Genomic DNA, 20,508 nt, shown 5'->3' with positions numbered 1-20,508 from the left:
AACACACCGGCAACATATTTTTAACATAAACAAGCCATTAATTTCTAGGCAATACTGACCCTTGACCGGTTGTTTTCAGAATGTTGCGCTTAAGCCATTTGGAACTACAAAGTCAATGTGGTACATCTATGGTTGTATACTCTGTCATTATTCTGAACCATTTGTTTTGTGGGCGAGATGTAGCCCAATGGTAAAGCGTTCGCTTGATGTGCGGTCGGTTTTGGGATCGATCTCCATCAGTGGGACCATTGGGCTATTTCTCACTACAGCCATGACTGTCACAACAAAGGTCGTGGTATGTACTCTCCTGTCTCTGGAATGGTGGATATAAAAGATCCCTTACTGCTAATCGAAAAGAATAGCCCATGAAGTGGCGACAGCGGGTTCACTCCCTCCATATATGTACTCTCCTGTCTCTGGAATGGTGGATATAAAAGATCCCTTACTGCTAATCGAAAAGAATAGCCCATGAAGTGGTGACAGCGGGTTTACTCCCTCCATATCTGTGTGGTCCTTAACCATATATCCAACGCCATATAACCATAAATAAAATGCGTTGAGTGCGTCATTAAATAAACCATTTCCTTTTTTTTCCATTTGTTTCAATGGTTTGGTTATCTGGCATGGCTGCTGCGGTGTCACGGAATGGATGAAATGGGGTTTTTTCACATTGAGTCACAAAAAGACGAATCTCCCGTCGGACTAGTAGTAGCATTTTTTAACTTGGTCATTCATCAGAATTTTTACTCGCATTGTGTGAGCGGACGGGTACTTTCTGCACGCATGATATATGAATCGCATGTGGTGAGCGGACAAGTACTTTCTGAACGCATGATATATGAATTGCATTGTGTGAGCGGGCGGGTACTTTCTGCACGCATGATATATGAATCGCATGTGGTGAGCGGGCGAGTACTTTCTGCACGCATGATATATGAATCGCATGTGGTGAGCGGGCGGGTACTATCTGCACGCATGATATATGAATCGCATGTGGTACGTGAGTGGGCGGGTACTTTCTGCACGCATGATATATGAATCGTATGTGGTGAGTGGGCGAGTACTTTCTGAACGCATGATATATGAATCGCATGTGGTGAGTGGGCGGGTACTTTCTGCACGCATGATATATGAATCACATTGTGTGAGCGGGCGAGTACTTTCTGAAAGCATGATATATGAATCGCATGTGGTGAGTGGGCGAGTACTTTCTGCACGCATGATATATGAATCGTATGTGGTGAGCGGGCGGGTACTTTCTGAACGCATGATATATGAATCGCATGTGGTGAGCGGGCGGGTACTTTCTGAACGCATGATATATGAATCGCATGTGGTGAGTGGGCGAGTACTTTCTGAATGCATGATATATGAATCGTATGTGGTGAGCGGGCGGGTACTTTCTGCACGCATGATATATGAATCGCATTGTGCGAGCGGGCGGGTACTTTCTGAACGCATGATATATGAATCGCATTGTGTGAGCGGGCGGGTACTTTCTGAACGCATGATATATGAATCGCATGTGGTGAGTGGGCGAGTACTTTCTGCACGCATGATATATGAATCGTATGTGGTGAGCGGGCGGGTACTTTCTGAATGCATGATATATGAATCGCATGTGGTGAGCGGGCGGGTACTTTCTGAACGCATGATATATGAATCGCATGTGGTGAGTGGGCGAGTACTTTCTGAACGCATGATATATGAATCGTATGTGGTGAGTGGGCGAGTACTTTCTGAACGCATGATATATGAATCGCATGTGGTGAGTGGGCGGGTACTTTCTGAACGCATGATATATGAATCGCATGTGGTGAGTGGGCGGGTACTTTCTGCACGCATGATATATGAATCACATTGTGTGAGCGGGCGAGTACTTTCTGAAAGCATGATATATGAATCGCATGTGGTGAGTGGGCGAGTACTTTCTGCACGCATGATATATGAATCGTATGTGGTGAGCGGGCGGGTACTTTCTGAACGCATGATATATGAATCGCATGTGGTGAGCGGGCGGGTACTTTCTGAACGCATGATATATGAATCGCATGTGGTGAGTGGGCGAGTACTTTCTGAACGCATGATATATGAATCGCATTGTGTGAGCGGACGGGTACTTTCTGAACGCATGATATATGAATCGCATGTGGTGAGTGGGCGAGTACTTTCTGCACGCATGATATATGAATCGTATGTGGTGAGTGGGCGAGTACTTTCTGAACGCATGATATATGAATCGCATTGTGTGAGCGGACGGGTACTTTCTGAACGCATGATATATGAATCGCATGTGGTGAGTGGGCGAGTACTTTCTGAACGCATGATATATGAATCGCATGTGGTGAGTGGGCGAGTACTTTCTGAACGCATGATATATGAATCGCATTGTGTGAGCGGGCGGGTACTTTCTGAACGCATGATATATGAATCGTATGTGGTGAGTGGGCGAGTACTTTCTGAACGCATGATATATGAATCGCATTGTGTGAGCGGACGGGTACTTTCTGAACGCATGATATATGAATCGCATGTGGTGAGTGGGCGAGTACTTTCTGCACGCATGATATATGAATCGCATTGTGTGAGCGGACGGGTACTTTCTGAACGCATGATATATGAATCGTATGTGGTGAGTGGGCGAGTACTTTCTGAACGCATGATATATGAATCGCATTGTGTGAGCGGACGGGTACTTTCTGAACGCATGATATATGAATCGCATGTGGTGAGTGGGCGAGTACTTTCTGAACGCATGATATATGAATCGCATTGTGTGAGCGGACGGGTACTTTCTGAACGCATGATATATGAATCGTATGTGGTGAGTGGGCGAGTACTTTCTGCACGCATGATATATGAATCGCATGTGGTGAGTGTGTGGGTACTTTCTGAACGCATGATATATGAATCGCATGTGGTGAGTGGGCGGGTACTTTCTGCACGCATGATATATGAATCGCATTGTGTGAGCGGACGGGTACTTTCTGAACGCATGATATATGAATCGTATGTGGTGAGTGGGCGAGTACTTTCTGCACGCATGATATATGAATCGCATGTGGTGAGTGGGCGAGTACTTTCTGCATGCATGATATATGAATCGTATGTGGTGAGTGGGCGGGTACTTTCTGCACGCATGATATATGAATCGCATGTGGTGAGTGGGCGGATACTTTCTGAACGCATGATATATGAATCGCATGTGGTGAGTGGGCGGGTACTTTCTGCACGCATGATATATGAATCCTATGTGGTGAGCGGGCGGGTACTTTCTGAACGCATGATATATGAATCGTATGTGGTGAGTGGGCGGGTACTTTCTGCACGCATGATATATGAATCGCATGTGGTGAGTGGGCGAGTACTTTCTGCACGCATGATATATGAATCGCATGTGGTGAGTGGGCGAGTACTTTCTGCACGCATGATATATGAATCGTATGTGGTGAGCGGGCGGGTACTTTCTGAACGCATGATATATGAATCGCATTGTGCGAGCGGGCGAGTACTTTCTAAACACATGATATATGAATCACATTGTGCGAGCGGGCGGGTACTTTCTGAACGCATGATATATGAATCGCATGTGGTGAGTGGGCGAGTACTTTCTGCACGCATGATATATGAATCGTATGTGGTGAGCGGGCGGGTACTTTCTGAACGCATGATATATGAATCGCATGTGGTGAGCGGGCGGGTACTTTCTGAACGCATGATATATGAATCGCATGTGGTGAGTGGGCGAGTACTTTCTGAATGCATGATATATGAATCGTATGTGGTGAGCGGGCGGGTACTTTCTGCACGCATGATATATGAATCGCATTGTGCGAGCGGGCGGGTACTTTCTGAACGCATGATATATGAATCGCATTGTGTGAGCGGGCGGGTACTTTCTGAACGCATGATATATGAATCGCATGTGGTGAGTGGGCGAGTACTTTCTGCACGCATGATATATGAATCATATGTGGTGAGCGGGCGGGTACTTTCTGAATGCATGATATATGAATCGCATGTGGTGAGCGGGCGGATACTTTCTGAACGCATGATATATGAATCGCATGTGGTGAGTGGGCGAGTACTTTCTGAACGCATGATATATGAATCGTATGTGGTGAGTGGGCGAGTACTTTCTGAACGCATGATATATGAATCGCATGTGGTGAGTGGGCGGGTACTTTCTGAACGCATGATATATGAATCGCATGTGGTGAGTGGGCGGGTACTTTCTGCACGCATGATATATGAATCACATTGTGTGAGCGGGCGAGTACTTTCTGAAAGCATGATATATGAATCGCATGTGGTGAGTGGGCGAGTACTTTCTGCACGCATGATATATGAATCGTATGTGGTGAGCGGGCGGGTACTTTCTGAACGCATGATATATGAATCGCATGTGGTGAGCGGGCGGGTACTTTCTGAACGCATGATATATGAATCGCATGTGGTGAGTGAGCGAGTACTTTCTGAACGCATGATATATGAATCGCATTGTGTGAGCGGACGGGTACTTTCTGAACGCATGATATATGAATCGCATGTGGTGAGTGGGCGAGTACTATTCTGCACGCATGATATATGAATCGTATGTGGTGAGTGGGCGAGTACTTTCTGAACGCATGATATATGAATCGCATTGTGTGAGCGGACGGGTACTTTCTGAACGCATGATATATGAATCGCATGTGGTGAGTGGGCGAGTACTTTCTGAACGCATGATATATGAATCGCATTGTGTGAGCGGGCGGGTACTTTCTGAACGCATGATATATGAATCGTATGTGGTGAGTGGGCGAGTACTTTCTGAACGCATGATATATGAATCGCATTGTGTGAGCGGATGGGTACTTTCTGAACGCATGATATATGAATCGCATGTGGTGAGTGGGCGAGTACTTTCTGCACGCATGATATATGAATCGCATTGTGTGAGCGGACGGGTACTTTCTGAACGCATGATATATGAATCGTATGTGGTGAGTGGGCGAGTACTTTCTGAACGCATGATATATGAATCGCATTGTGTGAGCGGACGGGTACTTTCTGAACGCATGATATATGAATCGCATGTGGTGAGTGGGCGAGTACTTTCTGAACGCATGATATATGAATCGCATTGTGTGAGCGGACGGGTACTTTCTGAACGCATGATATATGAATCGTATGTGGTGAGTGGGCGAGTACTTTCTGCACGCATGATATATGAATCGCATGTGGTGAGTGGGTGGGTACTTTCTGAACGCATGATATATGAATCGCATGTGGTGAGTGGGCGGGTACTTTCTGCACGCATGATATATGAATCGCATTGTGTGAGCGGACGGGTACTTTCTGAACGCATGATATATGAATCGTATGTGGTGAGTGGGCGAGTACTTTCTGCACGCATGATATATGAATCGCATGTGGTGAGTGGGCGAGTACTTTCTGCATGCATGATATATGAATCGTATGTGGTGAGTGGGCGGGTACTTTCTGCACACATGATATATGAATCGCATGTGGTGAGTGGGCGGATACTTTCTGAACGCATGATATATGAATCGCATGTGGTGAGTGGGCGGGTACTTTCTGCACGCATGATATATGAATCCTATGTGGTGAGCGGGCGGGTACTTTCTGAACGCATGATATATGAATCGTATGTGGTGAGTGGGCGGGTACTTTCTGCACGCATGATATATGAATCGCATGTGGTGAGTGGGCGAGTACTTTCTGCACGCATGATATATGAATCGCATGTGGTGAGTGGGCGAGTACTTTCTGCACGCATGATATATGAATCGTATGTGGTGAGCGGGCGGGTACTTTCTGAACGCATGATATATGAATCGCATTGTGCGAGCGGGCGAGTACTTTCTAAACACATGATATATGAATCACATTGTGCGAGCGGGCGGGTACTTTCTGAACGCATGATATATGAATCGCATGTGGTGAGTGGGTGAGTACTTTCTGCACGCATGATATATGAATCGTATGTGGTGAGCGGGCGGGTACTTTCTGAACGCATGATATATGAATCGCATGTGGTGAGTGGGCGAGTACTTTCTGAACGCATGATATATGAATCGCATGTGGTGAGTGGGCGAGTACTTTCTGAACGCATGATATATGAATCGTATGTGGTGAGCGGGCGGGTACTTTCTGCACGCATGATATATGAATCGCATTGTGCGAGCGGGTGAGTACTTTCTAAACACATGATATATGAATCACATTGTGCGAGCGGGCGGGTACTTTCTGCATGCATGATATATGAATTGTTATAATTGATCATCGTCTGTAGAGCTCGACCAATTAATTTCCGATTATCAAAAAAGAAGAAGTTTGTTTTGCTTAACAACACCACTAGAGCAGATTGATTTATTAATCATCGGCTATTGGATGTCAAACATTTGGTAATTTTGACATATTTTCAGAGAGGAAACCCGCTACATTTTTCCATTAGTAGCAAGGGATCTTTTATTTGCACGATCCCACAAACAGGATAGCACATACCATGGCCTTTGATATACCAGTCGTGGTGCACTGGCCGGAACGAGAAATAACCCAATAGGTCCACCGACGGGGGTCGATCCCAAACCGACCGCACATCAAGCGAGCGTTTTACCACTGGGCTACATCCTGCCCTTCTGATTATAATTGATCACTAATGCAACTTGCAGTGTAACTCAGATTTGGATAGTGAGTAAAATTATTAATGTCTTCTCTGCAAACTGACCGGCCTCGGTGGCGTCGTGGTTAGGCCATCGGTCAACAGGCTGATAGGTACTGGGTTCAGATCCCAGTCGAGGCATAGGATTTTTAATCCAGATACTGACTCCAAACCCTGAGTGAGTGCTCTGCAAGGCTCAATGGGTAGGTGTAAACCACTTGCACCGACCAGTGATCCATAACTGGTTCAACAAAGGCCATGGTTTGTGCTATCCTGCCTGTGGGAAGTGCAAATAAAAGATCCCTTGCTGCTAATCGGAAAGAGTAGCCCATGAAGTGGCGACAGCGGGTTTCCTCTCAAAATCTGTGTGGTCTTTAACCATATGTCTGACGCCATATAACCGTAAATAAAATGTGTTGAGTGCGTCGTTAAATAAAACATTTCTTTCTTTCTCTGCAGACTGTGTTTTACTATGTTTTACAATAATGAGTAATGTTATATGCTTAATAGCCAGTGATTACAAATGTGCTGTGCAAACATTTCTGGGTAATAATTGTATTTGCTGTTATTTTTTCCAGTGTTTATTGGGTCGGAAAAGGTGAACACATACAAAGTTGTCAACAATCTGGGTCAGCAGGTGTATTTTGCAAAAGAAGGTAAGGGAAATAAAGGTGGTTTCGGGTGACTGTGTACCTGCCAATTTTCAACCTGGTTGAAATACACATCATAGATGGCAACTGGTGTCAATAATTTAAATTTTTGGGGATTGATGGATTTGACAGCCATTCGAATGTCTTTAAATCAATCTCCAACATATATTGGAGATCATTGTGTGATACCATAATTATGACAGACATGGGGGGAAAAGGTGTAACAGCCGCAAACTTTACACTGTTATACAATTTACTCTATACTTATTGGGATGACATCGTGCCAAAAAACTCTGAATGTTATCCTTCAATAAACCTCATGGAAAGGATGTTTAAAGCTGATTTATGGGTAATTTTAACTAAATAAGTTTTTTGTAATTATTAGAATTGTTTGTAATGTTTTTTAATGAATTGATCAGTGTAGAAACCATTGTCAGATGTTTCTGATTGACAGGGTTGAAAATTAACATGAAAACCATGGTTGCCAGCAGGGCCAGTTGAAGAAAAATCTTACTGGCCCTTCTCAAATTCAACTAGCCCTCCTACTTAACTGCACAGCCAAAATCAAAACTAGAATTTTCTTTGTTGAATAATAACCATGTATAATAATAACCATGTATATAGTCTGTTTGCGTTAAAAGGAAAACAATAAATTGGCATGTATCTTCATAATGAATAAAGTTAAAATTCATATTAAAAACATATTGGGTTTTAAACTCATACCAATCCATATAACATTTAAAGAAAAAAATTATTCTGTATAAATAAAGAAGTTAATTTACAAGTTACCATTAAATGATACAGATTAAATATAATTTTTAATACAGGGATAAAGAAAAATGCTAGAACAGCCAAGGTATGCAGCTTCACTTGCATTGTCTCTGAAGTAACCGATAATGCAGTACAAAGAGACTAAAGGTAGAACTGCGCGTGTATTAGTAAATTAGTCTCAGAGTGGCAGTCCTCTTTATGGCAATGCAAGAGGGATGAACTCTCCAGTGAAGGATTTCCTTGAGAGTGGCAATGCAAGAGGGATGAACTCTCCAGCGAAGGATTTCCTTGAGTGTGGCAATGCAAGAGGGATGAACTCTCCAGTGAAGGATTTCCTTGAGAGTGGCTGTCCTCCTATAGACGAGGCACTAGATAAGGATAGATGGAATCATGCCCATTCGACTCTGCATGTGGAGATATGGCCCTGATCTCGTATTACAGTTTTGTTGTTCAGATTACCTTGGACATTCCATCAACTGCCTAAAAACATGTTTAAGAAAATATTTAATCTATGCAGTTTTATATAAAAAAAAGTTTTATTTACACTGAATTTCCAAAAAAAGTTATTTCAGATGATATGGGTTTACAATTTAATAAAATAATATGTTTTTATATGAATTTTATCTTTACATGCCAATTAACTGACTTTTGGAATAATCCCTGTAGTAATGGAAATTTCATTGTTAGTGTGAGTTAAAACACAAGATAAATTTTGATTTTGTCCCAGAATAAAATACTAGTAAGCTAATTAAATAGGATTAATTTGTACTGTAACATTGAATAATGTAAAAAAAATATGTCTACTAGATAATTATGGCATATCCAGTCCATTCCAATATGCCGATGACTTTAAAAAACACATGAAGTGTCTGCAATATGTTTTGAGCTATATTCATTTACAGCAGAAGCCGAGGCTTATTCTGGTCAGTCTGGCGGTGTCAAAATATAGAACATGTTTTATAATATCGTCTGCTGCCAGATCTGTAGTTCATGCCAGCACAGACACAGTGTGTTTTGACACATTCGCCAAATGGACAACCTTTGTAAAATTCTTAGTCGCCCTTAGCCAATAAAGGTGCCACGGGCAACCGAGCAACTGCTAATTTTCAACCCTGGATTGACAGAATCAGTTTAGCAACTAAAACTGCATATTAAGTATAATATTCTTGTTTAGAATTGACCAGTGTCTGTAGATTTAATGTGTTTTCGGTTGTGTGCTAATGTTTGCAGTAGTTATTGTTGATTTTCTTCCTGATATATTGTATTTTTCCATACATACGAAATGACTGGAATGTAAAATCAGGTTTGGCTACTACAAACTTAGAAATGACAACAAACCCCTTATTTATACAGATACTTATAGGAAAATATCTTTAATACAGTAAAATACTCTTATAACAAACCGGAAGGGACCATAATAGTTAGTTTGTTACAGCAGTAGTTCATTGTACATATTAAAAATTATTAAAAATGTAATATATAGAGATAAAACAGGACTTTATGATCAGTTTGTTCTAAGCATGTTCATTATAAATGTACTTTACTGTATGTTAAACAGGAAAATATCTTTAATATTATAAACAGGAAAATATCTTGAATATTCTAAACAGGAAAGTATATTTAATATTCTAAACAGGAAAGTATCTTTAATATTCTAAACAGGAAAATATCTTTAATATTCTAAACAGGAAAATATCTTTAATATTATAAACAGGAAAATATCTTTAACCTGTAATGTTAGTCGTCAAAAGGGATCTGTTAGTTGTAAACATGTAACAGTGGCAGCAAACTCAGGACCTTTCCTTTAATAAACAAACATTTTGTGTAAAAATTGTCACTAGTACATCAATAAATTCACCAAAAATGACAAACATGCAGTTCTTATTTGAATATCGGAAGTTACAAGCAGTGTGCTGGTTTCATACTGTTTACCATCTCTCTTTGCTTATTTCAGAATCTGATATATGCACAAGACAGTGTTGTGGCCCACAGCGAGGATTTATTATGCATATTACTGACAACACGGGACGGGTGTGTTATATACTCAACTAAATTAATTAAGGACTCATAGTTTGTTTGTTTGTTTTGTTCAATGACACCACTTGAGGCACATTGATTTATTAATCATCGACTGTAGCTAGGGATCTTTTATATGCATCATCCCACAGGCAGGATAGCACATACCACAGCATTTGATATACTAGTCATGGGACAGGTTTGTTTTGTTTGCCAACATTAGAGGCACATTAATTTATTAATCATTGACTATTGGATCTTGAACATTTGGTAATTTTTACATATAGTTTTAGAGAGGAAACCCTATACATTTTTCCATTAGTAGCAAGGGATAAGATACCACAGATAGCACATACCACGGCCTTTGATATACCACTCGTGGTGCACTGGCTAGAACGAGAAATAGCCCAATGAGCCCACTGATGGGGATCAATCCTAGACTGACCGTGCATCAAGCGAGCACTTTACCACTGGGCTACTCCCCACCCAGTGGGTCCATAGATGGCTTGGTTATCATTGTTTGTGTCATATTATAGCCTCTATTAGAAATTCGCGAGAAAAAATAGGCAGAATTACGTCCCCTAACCATTGACCACTTCCGGCACGTTCCGGTTACTTCAGGGATGGCCGATGGCCACAGTTGTTTGTGAATCTTCAGCTGAGATTTATACATGCCAGTCACCTAAAAACACCACTAGCCAGTCTAGACTTCCTCTACACAATTTCCTGCACATGCGCCTGTTTGACTAAATATTTCATTTGCTGTAAATTAATTAGGCCTATATACATTGCATTATAAAGTGTAAATTATGCTGTAATAACAGCTAAATATATAATTTAACCTAAAACCATCTACTTATAGTGACAGTACTTGTTTTGTTTACATCAAAATATCTGTGTCAACATATTTATGTTAGTCTTGCATGCCGATTATTCAAGGTTAAATGTTAAAATGAAGACATTGTTCTATATACATGATTATAAGCGTAAGTGGCAGGCAAAACAAAAAACCTAATATTTTAGAAATACCCCCCTCAACAATTTTACCTCCCCCACCTAAAGAAAATCCCAATAACAATAACAAATCTGCACCCAAGTAAACAATAGCCTACAAAACAAGCCCACACACCAGTAGACACAACCAAAAACATAACCCAGACTAACACGCATATTTGAAAAAACTAGTTTTATCTTACGTGCGCGCACACACACACACACACACACACACACACACACAGATACATTAGTGGCGCAAAATTTCTGAAAAGTGTTGGGGGGGGGGGCATATGCCCCCCTTGCCCCCTGCTTCCTACGCCAGTGTATATATATATATATATATATATATATATATATATATATATACTCTGTCTAAAAACAAACGCATAGGTGATAGGGAAAGAAGAAAAGTGTTTGATTTTACAAAATATTGGGGGGTTTTGTACAATGTTGCTGAATGACCATGTTTGTTAATGTTCCTGAAATGGGACAGCATGCCCAAATGCACGCTAAAACACATTTAACGCACGTTGTGCGACAATTGCAGGAAATTGGCATGAAATGGTCTGATTTTGGTGAATGCACGTGAAACTCGGGGGAAAAGATTGGGGTAGTGATGGGTATTTAAAGATGCAATGCTCGCAATAATGCCTCATTTCCATTTCGACGTAGACGAGTTGCAAGATGCCAAGACTAAGCCTGCCAAATCGAAACATTGCAATAGGCCACTTCCAGTTAGGTGAATCGCAGCCAGCAGTCGCACGCCACATGAACGTCCATCAGAGCACCATTTCACGTCTCTGGGACAGGTACCAGCAGTTTCAATCAGCTGAAGACCGGTCGAGAGGTGGAAGACCTCGCATAACAACTGCAGCATAAGATCACTACATCCGGGTTCTGCACTTGCGTCACTGAACTGCCACAGCAACGAACACTGCTGGATATGTACCTGGTTTGAGAAGGGTGTCTGCACAAACCATTCAGAACCGACTTTGAGAAACTGGTTTACGGGGTAGGAGACAGTATGTTGGCCCCGTCCTGCGACATCAACATCGACATTTACGTGTTCGCTTGTGCACGAATGTACAGGGGTGGAACTTGGGAAACTGGCGGCGAGTATGGTTCAGTGATGAGTCACGTTTTCTTCTACAGCAACGTGATGGACGACAATGTGTTTACAGATGCCGCAATGAACGTTTTGCCAACAACTGCATCGCCCAAGTTGAAAGATTCGGTGGAGGGAGTGTCATGATGTGGGGAGCCATCTCCTATACCAGCAGAAGTGAACTTGTGTTCGTACAAGGCAACCTGGCAGCTGTACGCTACCGCGATGAAATTCTTCACCGTCACATGCTTCCCATTTTGGATCGACAGAGAGAACTCTTTCAGCAGGACAATGGCAGGCCGCATACGGCACGTGTAACAATGGATTTCCTACAGAATGAGAACATTAATGTGCTGCCATGGCCATCAATATTGCCAGAACTCAACTCCATTGAACATCTATGGGACGAACTGGATAGACGTGTACATCAGTGTGACCCGGAGCCTCAGACGCTTACGCAAAAAAGTTACATGCACTGCAGGAAGAATGGGCTAGGATTCTACGTGTCCGGATTCAGAGACTCATTCAGTCTGTGCCAAGGAGATGTTGCGCAGTGATTGCTGTTGCTGGTGGCCACACAAGGTACTGATTTCAGCACCCTCATGCGACGCTGTTTGGTGACGAAAACGCCTCCACTGCCATCAGTCCATAGCATGAATATTGTCACATACTCATGTCAAATTTGACTGTGATAGGATCATAAATAACGAAATTATGCCACTTTGTATTAAAGAGATAATTCCATGAATATTTCGCCTATGCGTTTCTTTTTTGAGAGAGTATATATATATACTATGGAATGCTTAATGGTTGTGCATAATATTAATAATTGCAGGTAGATAGTCGATCGTAACTATTAAATTACATATGAAATTGTGTCCGTTACACTATGTCCGTCTGACAGTGACACTGGACTCACTGTTCCGATTTGTTTACGAGCACAAAACATATTGTAAAAAAATTCTGTAAAAGAAGCAGATTGCACACCATCTGACAAACAATAATAGTAATAGAAAACTTTATTAACGTCAAAAAATTAAAGAACAAGTCGACAACTACTCTTCAGTTCAGTAGTAACAGAGGGCCTTTGTTGCAAGCGATTGGAGCATAGACGCGCCGGAAATAATTTAGTGGCTAATTGGGGCCGCTTAGAGCTCTGCAAATCAAGGGCAGATAAGTATGTTTCTAATAGAGGCTATAGTAGCATGTTTTGACTGATTAACAGTACTCTCAAAATGCTTGTTCTCTTTATTACCAATTGTCACATTTAACTGGTTTTTATACGCCCATCTATGATGGGTCGTATTATGGTATGGCATTGTCCGTCAGTCCGTATGTACGTACATCCGTCTGTTAACTTTTTCTTGTCCAGACCATATCTTGCATACAGATGCATACAGGACCATCAAACCTTACATGTAGGAACAACTTGTGATGGCGGTGTGTCACATACTATTACCAGGTCACTGTGACCTACTTTTTACAGTCTACTGCACGTAACTGTAAATCCTTTTCCGGACCATATTTTGCATACAGATGCGTACAGGACCATCAAACCTCACATGTAGGAACAACTTGGGATGATGGTGTGTGTTGTGTACTATTACTAGGTCACTGTGACATACCTTTCATGGTCTACTGCACATAACAGTAATTCCTTGTCTGGACCATATCTTTCATATAGATGCATACAGAATCATCAAACCTTACATGTAGAAACAACCTGGGATGACGGTTTGTCGTATACTATTACTAGGTCACTGTGACCTACTTTTCATGGTCTACTGCACATAACAATAAATCCTTGTCCGGACCATATCTTGCATACAGATGCATACAGGACCATCAAACCTCACATGTAGGTACTACTTGGGATGATGGTTTGTCTCGTACTATTACTAGGTCACTGTGACCTAATTTTCATGGTCTATTACACATGACAGTAAATCCTTGTTTGGACCATATTTTGCATACAGATGCATACAGGACCATTAAATCACATGTAGGAACAACTTGGAATGGTGGTTGGTCCAAAACAAACTGTTCACCCATCCCATTGCAAAAAATTCACATAAATACAATTGAATCATACCCGTAACATATTCATTAATATCTATGGTTTTCCATCAAACTCCTGACGGGCGTATAATGTACCTCACCGGTACTGTTTGTTTAATATAAAAATCCTTCTGCTGTCTACAGAAAATCCATCAGCCATTATGTCACATAACCCTTACATGAAGTACTTGAATGATGTTACAGCATAATGGTCCAATGTTTCCAGTACAAAATAATCCAACTGAATGCATTAGAATTTTATTTTTTTATTTTGTTTGTTATAAAGCCGCTACTTATAAAAGTATATTCCATTTCACGTTTATGAAACAAATGAGTCAAACTTTTCTTTATTCACCAGTCAATTTATGGTAGACAAGATTTTCAATTCCACAGAATTCTTGTGTTTCTATGAGGTTATCCGAGTACAGAGAGAGTTCAAGTGTTGTGCTGTTTTTATTATTTATCTTGTGTGTTTCAATGAGGTGAACCGAGTAGGGAGGGAGTTCAAGTCTTGTGCTGTTTTTATTATTTATCTTGTGTATTCTAGGAGGTGATCCGAGTACAGAGAAAGTTCAAGTGTTATGCTGTTTTTATTATTTATCTTCTGTATTCTAGGAGATGATCCGAGTACAGAGGAAGTTCAAGTGTTGTGCTGTTTTTATTATTTATCTTGTGTGTTTCTAGGAGGTGATCCGAGTACAGAGAGAGTTCAAGTGTTGTGCTGTTTTTATTGTTTATCTTGTGTATTCTAGGAGGTTATCCGAGTACAGAGGGAGTTCAAGTGTTGTGCTGTTTTTATTGTTTATCTTGTGTATTCTAAGAGGTTATCAGAGTACAGAGGGAGTTTAAGTGTTCTGCTTTTTTTATTATTTGTCTTGTGTATTCTAAGAAGTTATCCGAGTACAGAGGGAGTGCAAGTTTTGTTCTGTTTTTGTTATTTATGTTCTGTGTTTCTAGGAGGTTATCAGAGTACAGAGGGAGTTCAAGTGTTGTGCTGTTTTTATTATTTATCTTGTGTGTTTTGTAGGAGGTTATCCGAGTACAAAGAGAGTTCAAGTGTTGTGCTGTTTTTATTATTTATCTTGTGTATTCTAGGAGGTTATCCGAGTACAGAGGGCGTTCAAGTTTTGTGCTGTTTTTATTATTTATCTTGTGTATTCTAGGAGGTGATCCGTGTACAGAGGGAGTTCAAGGGTTGTGCTGTTTTTAATATTTATGTTCTGTGTTTCTAGGAGGTTATCCGAGTACAGAGGGAGTTCAAGTATTTGTGCTGTTTTTATTATTTATCTTGTGTATTCTAGGAGGTGATCCGAGTACAGACGGAGTTCAAGTGTTGTGCTTTTTTTATTATTTATCTTGTGTAATCTAGGAGGTGATCCGAGTACAGAGAGAGTTCAAGTGTTTGTGCTGTTTTTATTATTTATCTTGTATATTAGTGTTGTGCTGTTTTTATTATTTATCTTGTGTATTCTAGGAGGTGATCCGTGTACAGAGGAAGTTCAAGTGTTGTGCTGTTTTTATTATTTATGTTCTGTGTTTCTAGGAGTTTATCCGAGTACAGAGAGAGTTCAAGTGTTGTGCTGTTTTTATTATTTATCTTGTGTGTTTTGTAGGAGGTTATCCGAGTACAAAGAGAGTTCAAGTGTTGTGCTGTTTTTATTATTTATCTTGTGTATTCTAGGAGGTTATCCGAGTACAGAGGGCGTTCAAGTTTTGTGCTGTTTTTATTATTTATCTTGTGTATTCTAGGAGGTGATCCGTGTACAGAGGGAGTTCAAGGGTTGTGCTGTTTTTAATATTTATGTTCTGTGTTTCTAGGAGGTTATCTGAGTACAGAGAGAGTTCAAGTGTTGTGCTGTTTTTATTATTTATCTTGTGTGTTTTCTAGGAGGTTATCCGAGTACAAAGAGAGTTCAAGTGTTGTGCTGTTTTTATTATTTATCTTGTGTATTCTAGGAGGTTATCTGAGTACAGAGGGAGTTCAAGTTTTGTTCTGTTTTTGTTATTTGTTCTGTGTTTCTAGGAGGTGATCCGAGTACAGAGGGAGTTTAAGTGTTGTGCCGTTTTTATTATTTATTTTGTGTATTCTAGGAGGTTATCAGAGTACAGAGGGAGTTCAAGTGTTGTGCTGTTTTTAGTATTTATCTTGTATATTCTAGGAGGTGATCTGAGTACAGAGGAGTTCAAGTGTTGTGCTGTTTTTATTATTTATCTTGTGTATTCTAGGAGGTGATCCGTGTACAGAGGGAGTTCAAGTGTTGTGCTGTTTTTATTATTTATGTTCTATGTTTCTAGGAGGTTATCCGAGTACAGAGGGAGTTCAAGTTTTGTTCTGTTTTTGTTATTTGTTCTGTGTTTCTAGGAGGTGATCCGAGTACAGAGGGAGTTTAAGTGTTGTGCCGTTTTTATTATTTATTTTGTGTATTCTAGGAGGTTATCAGAGTACAGAGGGAGTTCAAGTGTTGTGCTGTTTTTAGTATTTATCTTGTATATTCTAGGAGGTGATCTGAGTACAGAGGAGTTCAAGTGTTGTGCTGTTTTTATTATTTATCTTGTGTATTCTAGGAGGTGATCCGTGTACAGAGGGAGTTCAAGTGTTGTGCTGTTTTTATTATTTATGTTCTATGTTTCTAGGAGGTTATCCGAGTACAGAGGGAGTTCAAGTGTTGTGCTGTTTTTATTATTTATCTTGTGTATTAGTGTTGTGCTGTTTTTATTATTTATCTTGTATATTCTAGGAGGTGATCTGAGTACAGAGGGAGTTCAAGTGTTGTGCTGTTTTTATTATTTTATCTTGTGTATTCTAGGAGGTGATCCGTGTACAGAGGGAGTTCAAGTGTTGTGCTGTTTTTATTATTTATCTTGTGTATTCTAGGAGGTGATCCGAGTACAGAGGGAGTTGAAATGTTTTGCGGGTTGTTGCTGGTGTGCCGATATTGATTGCTGTGCTCACTTCCTTACCGTTGAGTCGCCTGTTGGAAAACCAATCGGATATGTCAGACAGTTGTAAGTTTAACCATACGATAAAGTACAATGTAGTGTCGGAAAAAGAATAAAACTGATTTTCGTCGATTATGTCTTTCATATTAAACTGACAAGTAAATCTTTTGTAAATATCTATTTAATGATACTCTACCTAATTTAGCATTTACTTGTTTGGGCTCTAATTGATGTACAAGGTGGTGTTTACTCTTGAAATTAAAAGAAAGATGTCAATAAACAGGTGATTTGTGTACTTTATTGGAACAGACTATAACAAATTTTGATCGACGTGTCACTTTCATTCATCTTTAAACAAACTTTTAATTTAAACAACAACGAAATTAACACATGTCGATCATGTACATTGTACATCAATGAGAACCCAAACAAGTAAATGCTAAATTAGGTAGAGTATCATTAAATAGTATTTACAAAATATTTACTTGTCAGTTTAATATGAAAGACATAATCGACGAAAATCAGTTTTATTCTATTTCCGACACTACTTTAGTCAGCTTTATGAGACATTTCATTGCAGTTTAATAATAGAGTATAATCATGTTAATTTAATATAATGGCGATATTTAAAAATGGAAAGGTACAGAGTTATATATTTACCCACATAACACCTCTCAACTAATTTTTGTCATGCAGCAGAATGTATTACATATTAAAACAAAGACTTGTGTATTACATATTAAAACTATGACTTGAGTATTAGATATTAAAATAAAGACTTGTGTATTACATATTTATAGATATCACTTGTTTATTACATATTAGAATAAAGACATGTATTACATTTTTAGATGTGACATATATTGCAGATTAAAATTAAGTTTTTTTAATTAAGAAATATTAAAACAAAGTTTTGTATAGTACATATTTAGACAAAAAACATGCATATTGTATATTAAAAGAAATACTCATAAATGTATTACATATGAAAACAAAGACGTGTGAATTACATGTTAAAGAAGACTTGTGTATTACTTATTTAAATATGACTTTTGTATTAGTATTAAAATTAAGTCTTGTATTAAGAATATTTAAAAAAAAGTGTTACCTGTATGTATTACCTAATAAAACAAAAACGTGATTATTATATATTAAAACAAAGACGTATCAATGTATTACATATGAAACAAAGATTTGGTATTTATATATTATAACAAAAACTTATTATTTATTAAAAGAAAGACTTACAAGTGAATTACATATTAAAACAAAGTGTTGTGTATTATATATATATTATTAAAGGTCCAGGCTTATCAAAAACATAATTCACTATTGTTTGGTATCTACGTATACATTTTACAATATATATGAAGTATCAATAAAACACTTTTTTTTTAAAATGTACCCGTTTTTAATATATTCGCAATAAAAAGTCACATTTTCCCCATCGCTTACCAAAAAAAATCGATTCCTCAAGCTAAATCACGTGACCCCATGACACACTATGCGGCATACTATGAAAGCATTATTGTGCACAACCTTTTCCACCTAACCTGACCTGACCTTTTCACACTTTTGATTTGGAACATGGGTTTTTTAAAACTCGAAAATGTTATTCCAGTGAATTGAATTGTATGGATGGAATATTCTTTTGGAGATAGTTTTCAAATGTAAAATATGGTGAACCATTGTTTAGTCTTTGCATGTATCAAAGCTGCAGTTTTTCTGAACTTTAGACAAAACAACAATCACAGCATTTGCATGGAAGCGGTTCTTAAACCGAACCCGTGCATAATGGAAAGGGCCGTCACAATCGATAGGATGTGCAGTGACCAGTTCATCCCTGGGGATTACGAAAAACAGTCTAAAAACACCTTTCCAACATTTTTTTAATTATAGTAAACGGTATAATTGTTTTTTGGGGTTATTTTTATTTAAACTGAAAAAGAAAACACCGAAAAATGCAAACAAAACGAAAATTTTAACACCTTACTTGACATTCAGTTCAGTTCACAATTGTTACATTGTTAAAAAGTGAAATAAGATCCACGTGTGCGCATAATCTACCCGAGAAAAAAAATCCATGTAGGCATTTTAGCCATGCATGACAATGAACATGTATGCATCTGCAGTAATGACCAACTGTGCCACTCAAGAAAACGATTTGGAAACGGATCATGCAATGTGTCATGTGTGGTAGTTTATTTTCATAGTAATATTTTTAACAAGACAAAACAAAAAAGTGCTAAAATAATCCTGTGACAATAGTGTAGCGTTTATGGGCTACAAAGTGCAGTCATGGGTGGTCTATAAATAGTGGGGTCAACGATCCACATCTACTGCGCCGAAACACCAGACATGCAAATCGTTTTGGATACAAGTGGGTGCCTACATTTATGCACAATTTTAAAATGTTTATTTACTACAGACATAAAACAATTTGTAGTGTATCTCAGATTGTGCATTGCTTCATTAGTGAAAGACACATTTTATTGAGTATTTCACAGTGTTCACATAGAAAATGGTCTTTGGATGCTTCTTGAGCCGATAACACCGGACAGCACTGTAGTCATTTGGCTCACCAGATCATCGTTGTTGTATTCCCACTCAAATTGATTGGGAAGTACCCCTAACGGATTTTATCCTAATTCGTCACCAATCGAGGTACCATTAGAATAGATTAACAAATGTGATAAGACCAATATATCCAAACTAGTGTCCATTAAGAATCAGCTGTTTTTCCAAAAATCATTTATGCAGTCGCTATGTTGACCTACTAACAGTATGAGTGCAATCCACCGCATGCTACGTCACAGGTCTGATGCGATACAAATTGACTGGATCAGTGGGGGGTTTTCCAAGCGTTTTACAAAAAGTCACTTTATTAATAATTGGGGTGGTATTTTTGTTTTTATTTTTAATAATGTAATCTTTATGTATTTTCTATATATATATATATATAATGTGCCATGGGCCTGGACCTTTAAAACAAAGACTTGAGTATTATATCATAAAAGAAAGACTTAATTGTTACATATTAAAACAAAGACTTGAGTATTATATAATAAAAGAGCAACTTGTGTGTTACATAATTTTGGAATCATATTTGTTTTATTAGTCCCCAACCGGTCCAACTGGAGGGTACTATAGGTTTTATTGCCATCTTTCTGTCTGTCCCACGTATAGTTTTCCGGATGTTTTCTTTAGAATGTTTTAAGATATGGAGCTGACATTTTGTGTATAGCATTATCATGTACTGTTACAGATCAAGTTTGACTTTGATGGCAATTTACCCATTTTTGATG

General features: G+C 39.1%; 1 protein-coding gene across 3 annotated transcripts in view; it reads left to right on the top strand.

The window, feature by feature from the left end:
* LOC121390600 (phospholipid scramblase 2-like) overlaps positions 1 to 20,508 on the top strand; it is a 58,133-nt gene that overhangs the window by 12,239 nt on the left and 25,386 nt on the right. For all 3 annotated transcript variants that reach the window (XM_041522456.1, XM_041522455.1, XM_041522454.1), the window contains 3 exons: positions 7,246 to 7,323; positions 10,043 to 10,119; positions 17,139 to 17,269. In XM_041522456.1, coding sequence (XP_041378390.1) covers positions 7,246 to 7,323; positions 10,043 to 10,119; positions 17,139 to 17,269 — 286 coding nt within the window. The remainder of the gene's footprint in view (positions 1 to 7,245; positions 7,324 to 10,042; positions 10,120 to 17,138; positions 17,270 to 20,508) is intronic.

Source organism: Gigantopelta aegis, chromosome 15, assembly GCF_016097555.1.
Source record: "Gigantopelta aegis isolate Gae_Host chromosome 15, Gae_host_genome, whole genome shotgun sequence".
NCBI lineage: Eukaryota > Metazoa > Mollusca > Gastropoda > Neomphalida > Peltospiridae > Gigantopelta > Gigantopelta aegis.
This window is presented reverse-complemented; position numbering and strand designations above follow the sequence as displayed.